The sequence below is a fragment of the Ciona robusta genome, unplaced genomic scaffold (genome assembly GCF_009617815.1).
Source record: "Ciona robusta unplaced genomic scaffold, ASM961781v2 AP042738.1".
In the NCBI taxonomy this organism is placed as follows: Eukaryota; Metazoa; Chordata; class Ascidiacea; order Phlebobranchia; family Cionidae; genus Ciona; species Ciona robusta.
In genome coordinates, this window is record NW_028323117.1 from 61,597 (window position 1) to 69,624 (window position 8,028).

General features: G+C 32.9%; 1 protein-coding gene and 1 long non-coding RNA gene across 13 annotated transcripts in view; one reads left to right on the top strand and one right to left on the bottom strand.

The window, feature by feature from the left end:
- LOC149724187 (protein unc-79 homolog) overlaps positions 1-4,040 on the bottom strand; it is a 44,216-nt gene extending 40,176 nt beyond the window's left edge. For 2 of the 12 annotated variants that reach the window (XM_089893272.1, XM_089893271.1), the window contains exons 1-4: positions 1,925-2,170; positions 1,343-1,463; positions 788-975; positions 227-412 (exon numbers count right to left, since the gene is read on the bottom strand). In XM_089893272.1, coding sequence (XP_089749398.1) covers positions 227-412; positions 788-975; positions 1,343-1,463; positions 1,925-1,946 — 517 coding nt within the window. In that variant the 5' untranslated portion in view covers positions 1,947-2,170. Of the gene's footprint in view, positions 1-226; positions 413-787; positions 976-1,342; positions 1,464-1,924 lie in introns of all 12 variants that reach the window. The other 10 variants (XM_089893274.1, XM_089893276.1, XM_089893279.1 and 7 more) reach the window with 9 other exon arrangements.
- Positions 4,041-5,336: 1,296 nt separating this feature from the next.
- Positions 5,337-7,793, top strand: LOC149724189 (uncharacterized). Its single transcript, XR_016386757.1, has 4 exons — positions 5,337-6,334; positions 6,474-6,540; positions 6,655-6,725; positions 7,574-7,793. It is a non-coding gene; the product is annotated as an uncharacterized LOC149724189 (long non-coding RNA).
- The last annotated feature ends 235 nt before the right edge of the window (positions 7,794-8,028 follow it).

Below are 8,028 nucleotides of genomic sequence, written 5' to 3' on the forward strand. Positions count from 1 at the left end.
GTTAGTTTTTTGTCTGTCTTTTATTGTTTGGATTAACATTCCGACAAAGCATTCAGTGTCTTACCCAATAATTCGCACACCCCAAATGATGGCAGCAAACATTAAACAGATTTATTGAGGTGATCACCCTAACCATTGTGTTAAGCAGCTGGAATTATTCAAAAACAGCAAAAAAGACCATTTAATATACAATTATTAATTATATATGTATTTGAAATAACCTTACCCAAGCAGCAGGGTAGAATAGAATTACAGAGCGTCTTTACAATATACTCTTGTATTAAGATGTAAGTAGTGCTCCAACATAGCTCGGTGATTAAACCTGCAACAGTCAGTGGAACAGTGGCCCTTGCCTTTTCTTCCAAAAACATTGTAACAAGACATATACCTTCCATCAACATTACAGACATATCTAATAACAAAGTAAATTATTTATATAGACATAAATTAAAACTAGAGATAAAAATTATCTCACTCATCACAATAATAAAGACCATATCAATTAAAGCAATAAGAATAAAAATAAAAGTAAGAGGCGCTAAAGTAATCAAAAAATTTAATTAGATTGTCTTTCACTAAAACATCTTGGAATAAAACATACAGTTAAGAAACACGTAGTGGGTTTTACCTAATAGTTTGAATATTTTCTGTGAAAGTAGCTGCACTCATACTTTGCATTAGGGATAATAAGGCTTTGGCCTTGTCTCTTATTTTACAATATCAATCAAAAGGTTTTGTTAACTACTGCAGTAGTTACGCATTTATATTTTTTTTCATGTGTAATAACCTTCATGGCCAGAATGCAGATAAGGAAGTTTTCCCATCATTGAGACAACAGTATTAAAGAAGGTAAAGTAATCCAAACACGGATAAGTGTAATTCACTTTGTTAAAGCAAATATACGAACTGATGGAATAAGTTGTGTTGGTGACACTAATTAAATCTTTCTGGTTTTCTGTGACTTCCTTCATTATACTGCAAGAAGAAAGGGATAAAATGTTTTTTCATGTGCTGACTAGGAATGTGCCGAGTCTAAACCCAATCTGTGACCAAGCATCACCCTTTTTAAGCATTTTATATGAAGCACTCAGTGCACCTCAGCTTTTACAACTTCAGCACATCCCTAGTGGCAAAACAACAAATATGTACCTTTAGGGCTGATTATTTTTTGTTTTCTTGTATAAATGTTAATTTACAAAATCCAAGTGACCAATGGGTTAGAGGTTAGAGCTCCGGGAAACATGATACAAATCCAATATTATTACAACGGTCATTATGTAAAAATATACTACATAGTGCTTTAGTCATGTTCAAAGTTTTGAACCACTTATTAAAGACCTACCTAAGCAACGCTTTATTGAAATACTTAATAGCAGCTGATATGTCGGACACCGTTGGTGCATTGCCTGAACTCCATTGTAATCTACTGTAGCAGTCTTGCAAGTATACCAACTTCTTTGAAACTGAAATAAACAAAGTAAAATACAAGAAAAATATGTTTTATCTCTTTTTATTGAAATTAAAAATTTTGCTAATTGAAAACAAAATATTTACACATGCGACATAGGCAATGCACTAATCAAAGTTGTGTAAACAGTGGAACAGTAATCATTGTAACTGAAATCGGATCATTAATATGACTTAATTTTTGTGGCTTAACAAGCTTTTTTAATAAATTTAATTGTGCACAAACATTATGGTTTTATAACGGACTGAAAAGAATAAAATAATAAGTTTTCCAATTCGTGCATCCTTTGTAAGCAAAATTAATATCTGATAGAAAAGGAAAGTTTTATTGATTTTGCATGCGCAAAAATGTAATTAATATCAGAGAATACAAGAATAAAATCGCAAATTTTGTTATATTTAAATAAAGTAACATTTAAAGTAAAAGTAGAAAAAAACACCAAAAAAACACACTTACAGTATTCTTCTCTTGTCGACATTGTTTTCACTACACTGTAAACCACACTACTTTTATAATTTAAACACTATACAGTTGCTGGACACACAAGACGCAAACCTACCGAGAGCTGCTGTGATAACCAAAAAATCGATTTTTGAAACCTTAAATCGATAATGGTAAAACGCTGCAATCGACGAAAGCGCATGCCACTCGGATTTAAACAAAGTCAGTTTTACGAAAATATGACTAATCGGACACCGGATCACAGCTGAGGTTATTATTAAAAATAAATTATGTACGCAGTACTTTGATTTTGGATGTACGAAGTTTGTTTTGTGGTACTTCTGCATTTTTAGCAAAAGTTTATTAGATGTTTTTTGTTAATAGGGGGTGGGGGAAAATGGGACACATTTTTCTTTTGTTTTCTCGTACAATTTAATAACAAACAAAGAACATTTAAATTGTTTAAAACACGATCCAAATATATATAGTAGGGTGGGGGAAGATGGGACACTTTGTCAGACGAGACTTTTATTTTAATTTTCCTTTACGGACCCCCATTTAATGATAATCAGGAAAATAAGGTTACAGAATTGTTCGACAGTATTATCACGACTTTATAAAACGCCCGTCAAAGCTGATTACTGTAGCACTCAGTTTTTAAATATTGAAGAATTATGTAGGATAAAATAGAAACAGTATACTTTGAACAGGTAAAAAATGCGAAATGATAAGGTGCTATTTTTTAATGCTCGCTAAATCATAGTAAAGCCGATGAAATTTTTAATTTGTGTGTGCGAACAATTACACTAGTTTCATAGCTTCATAAAACAACCTTGGATATTTCGTACAGTTTGATTTTGTTTCATAAAACTAGTTTTAGTTTTGTAAAAAAACACTGAGATATAAGCATGAAGAAAATAGGCAGGGGTCAATATGACTTTAATTTAAGATAAAACCAACAAAAAAATATCGGTTTAACGTTATATATATGAAGTGTACATGGCAAAGAAACTAGCACAGCCTGTTAAATTCGGTAGGTTAACTACAAGTTGCAGAATACTGCTAATGTAAATATATAGTAGGGTAGGGGATGATGGGACACTTTGTCAGACGAGACTTTTTTTAATTTTCTTTTTACGGACCCCCATTTAATGATAATCAGGAAAATAAGGTTACAGAATTATTCGACAGTATTATCACGACTTTATAAAACGCTCGTCAAAGCTAACTACTGTTTTTAAATATTAAAAAAATATGTAAAATAGAAACAGCCTACTTTGAACAGGTAAAAAATTGCGAAATAGTAAGGTGCTATTTTTTAATGCTCTCTAAATCATAGTAAAGTCGAAGAATCTTTTTAGTTTGCGAGTGCGAACAACCAAACTAGTTTCATAGCTTCATAAAACAACCTTGGATATTTCGTACAGTTTGATTTTGTTTCATAAAACTAGTTCTAGTTTTTAAAAAAAAACACTGATATATAAGCACGAAGAAAATAGGCAGGGGTCAATATGACTTTAATTTGAGATGAAAACAACAAAAAAATATCGGTTTAACGTTATATATATGAAGTTTACATGGCAAAGAAACCAGCACAGCTTGTTAAATTCGGTAAGTTATGTAGCGATTGAGTGTGTTTCGAGCACAGATATATATTATAGTTTTCCAAATTAACTTATAATGCATAAAGACCGAATAATAAACAGTCGTGTTGCGTAACTATTACATCTGGCGTAACTGTGTTTATGATTGAGCGACACATCTTGCGTTTTTCCAACAAGGCAGAAAACGATCTGCCCCAGTCCGTCCGTTCGGCGAACAGACGCCACTTTTCAGTGTAAAACGTTCTTTCCTGTTACTGCTTTCGCACATGTGTTTCATGCTATAAAAGCCCTCCTATTTTCTGTGTTTGGAGGGCAGTAGGAGCTTTCTTACACTCTTGCTGTCCCCACGTTTGTCCTGACCCTGATGCGAACGGATCTACTGCACCCCCCGCCACGATGCGTTGAGATAGGCGCGACCGTTGAACCTTACATTACCGCACCCCCTACAGTTAACTACAAGTTGCAGAATGCTGCAAATGTAAATATGTTTCAATTTAGAGTCCCATCTTCCCCCACATTGTAGTTTTGTATGTTTTCATTGCCAAACTTTGAATGGCTTGCTTTTAATTTAATAATTTATACCTCAGGGGTTATTCAACTATAAGATACTGATATAATAAAAAGATAATATTTCGAAAATATATTCGAAATTTGGTCATTTGCACTTGCTGGTGAAAATTAATGAGAAGTGCTGTCTTGTGCCAAATACAGAGTAGTAATATCCAATTTGTAGCAAAAATAAAAACTTTATTAACAGTTATTATCAATTTTCGGTTATTACAAGTTCATATACATTTGTAGGATACAATATTTTTATAGTTCGAACATTTCCCATTGTCGTTCAAACAATACCAATTGTTATGCAATAATATAATGTATATAGGTAACATGTTGAAAACTATAGCAGTAGGGCAAGAAAATGAATGTTTAGACTTAATTTTTAAAGCGTACAGTATTATTTCTTGTTATTTACGTACATTCCTATTTATAAATACACTTATTAATCAAAATTAGCAATGATTTTAAACTGTCCCATCTTATCCTGTGTGTTTTCGAATTTGTAAAATTTCACCTGTTGTGCGGATCGCTAAATAACTCCTCGTGTGTTTTATTATATTTTCTTTAATTGTTGTCAATTAATAAAGGAATGCAAGTACTAATTCGTGGTATTACCTAAAAATCGTCATCCATTTTGATTTTGGAAATATTTGGCAATATGTGCTTAAGTGTGCTCGTCCGGCGCCGTGGTATAGTGGTTAGCGCGCCTGCCTGTAACCCAGAGGTAATGGGTTCAAGGCTCGATGCTGCTACCATTGTGAGCGTATGTGTCCTTGGGCAAGACACTTAACGGCAATTGCTCCAACCCAGTGGTTACAAATGGGTTGTCTAAATTATCAGAAATACATAAAAAAAAAATCCCAAAAAAATAATTACCCACAAAGTAAGATACATGGTAACTCGTAAACTGGCACGAGGTGTTAAACCCGTGTGATAACGACTGTCGTTTTCCGGCCACGCGAGGATAAAGTAAGTTACATTCATTCACATTCAAGTGTCCCATCTTCCCATTGTACCATAAGTTATTTGTTAGCCTAAAAAAAAGTAAATACTATTAACAAACTTATTTCATGCTAGTTGAATAAGCACTTTTTACTTATAATTTACAAGTGCTGATGAACCAAGGTACCAAGTTGATCCTAGAATACAGATATTATGGCGGCAATTTTTGATACTTTTCACCAGTGCCATTAACCTAAATTGGACACTACCAACTAGTCAAATTAAAAAAAAAAAATTAAAAAATATTAATTTTGAATATTACACTAGAAACTCAGATGTGTTGTTTCAACACACTGGCATGTTATTACAGCACTGCTAGTGTGTAAATTTTGAGTGACTCCACACGTTTGATGTGTCGTTAGAACACACCGACGTGTTAATTTGCAAAACAACACGCCAACATTGAAAACAACACGCACGTTTGATAAGGAAACACACGGCTACTTTTATCAAACGTGTTGAAATGAGGGAAAAAACACACCTGGTGTGTTTTTTTTTGTAAATTACACACCATATATCGTGTTGTTTTAAATGAAATTACACACCATTTGCAGTGTTGTTTTAAATGTAAACCTTTTTAGATACTAATATCAATTGATGCAAACCTGACTAATTACTCCCCCTTTAACATAGAACACTAATAAAATAAGTTTCAGATGTTTTCGTATTGAGTTTACTTTAGTGTACTTGCGATGACAGTAGGCGCATATTATTTTAAATCTACTGTCAAATCGATGGAAATTAAGTACATGAGCGTTATATTTACTTTTATCAGTTGCTTGAAACAAGCATTTTGAGCAAACGTACGGTAACATTTTTGCGAGTGATGAACTTCAAAAGTAAAGTGCGGATCTATGCGAGTGTATTTTCACAATGATTCATGATGTTAGTGAATCTGTGGACCATTTAATATGTTAAATGCTAATGAAAAACCAATGCATTTCATTAAAATGCAACTCACTATCACATGTGGTCTATTTTCGCTATTGCTTTTATGTTTCAATTTAAACTTATTGATAACTGGCCTCTTTTAAATCATTTTTACATTAACCGTTGTGAAAATTAAAACGCGCGCGAAAAAGTCTGAAAGTTTCCTCCAATAAAACTTCAGATAGAAAATGCGCGGGAGCGTTCAATCGGCGATTGCTTTTATATCATCTTTGCGACTGGTATAATACATATTACGGAAATTTAAAAATGTTTAGTTAAGTGGAAAAATTTATTGAAAATGGAATGGAAGGTGTGGCAAAAATTCTGAAAGGTAAGAAGTTAAATTCAGTTGGTATAGATATGTTGCATTCCTTTCTATGACTGTTTGTTATTAGTGATAAATTGTTGCATCCAAATACGTTACTTTCAGTCAAGTAGTATTCACAATTTTTGCTTTATTTATTTCACAGATGAAAGATTTGACGATGACACTGTAGTCTTTCTCAATGAGGATTTATTGGAAAAACTTAATATAAAGTATGTTGAAATTTTAAATTATAAAAGTATATTGATTGTTTATAATAATGTTTTCATATTTGCAATCAAAGTGCTACACTTATTACCAAATTCACAATTGCCTTTACTTTTTAGCACTATGGGACAACCTTTACAGAATCTAAAAGTCGTCAGCTTATAAACAACCAAGCACCAACATGGAAAAGGTTGGACGTTTTTATTGATATGTTTTTTTAGTAAAATAAATTGCTAATTGTTTTCCTTTTATTTATATAAGTTTTTGCAGTAACCATGTAGTATCATTTTATTGTTGCCTACAATACAACTAGCTGAAATTTCGTTTATTCATAGCCTATAGCCATGTATACTGTTGGATCGCTAAAAATCGTTAAATTTACTCAAGTGTAAAATCTGAGTCTCAAGGGAGTATCATCGCATTGTTATAAAAAAATGTCATGCTGAGATATTCCAGAAACTTTATGGAATAGTAGCTTAAATCCTAAATGACCTTGCTAGATATATGCTTCGCGGTTATACTTATGGCTAGAGACCGATATCAATTTTTTCCACCGAAACCGATATTTTTATATTTTTACCGATACCGATATTTTAACGACATTTGACACTATAACGAAATATATGAAATGATTAGTATTAATAAAAATTAATACCCGTGTTCAACTAAGCCAGTTAAAATGAAAGAAAACGTTGTTAGTTCGCGTTATTTTATAGTAACATTGTATATGTTGCTTTTGTACGAAACTAGGACGCACATTAACGGCTAACTACGACGAACGTAAAAGCTAAACTACGACGCGCGTAAAGACTAAACTACGACGTACGTAGAGATCGATTGTAGGACGCGCATCGCTTCGCTCGAACAAACGATATATATATCGGTGTAATAACGGCGCTTTTTTACCGATTATCGGTACACCTTCAGTTATGAAAGTTTGGTAAATATTTATATTTAATTGATATATACTTATTTTTGGTGTTTTCTTTTATATTTATCATTCCTATTATTAGTATTATCACTTATGTATTTTTTTAGGAACCGCTGATAATGCCGCAACTTAAACCTCCCTGTTTTGGATATAAGATGCTGGATGGAGTTTTTAAACAGGCGTTTCTTTGCGTTGATGGGACACATTGAAACGCTTTGGTTTCAATGGTTTTACGACAAGTTAATCACACTAATTGCAGTTTCTTTCTGTTCTTTCCTTTTTCTGTTTTTCTTTTCGCTTTAAATGTAAATAAATAATGACGTGTTATTTGAAAGCGTGTTATTTTAACAGGTGTGTTCTTAAAAACTGGCGTGTTGTTTAAAAACAGAAGCGTGTAGTTTTGGGGCGTGTTGTTTTAAACTGGCGTGTTGTTACAAAACGGCGTGTTGTTTACGGGCGTGTTGTTTTGAAGCCTGAAAAACACGCCATACCAACAACACGCCTCTGCCGTGTTGCGTGTTGTATACGCGGACAAAACCGGCGTGTTCTAACAACACACTTG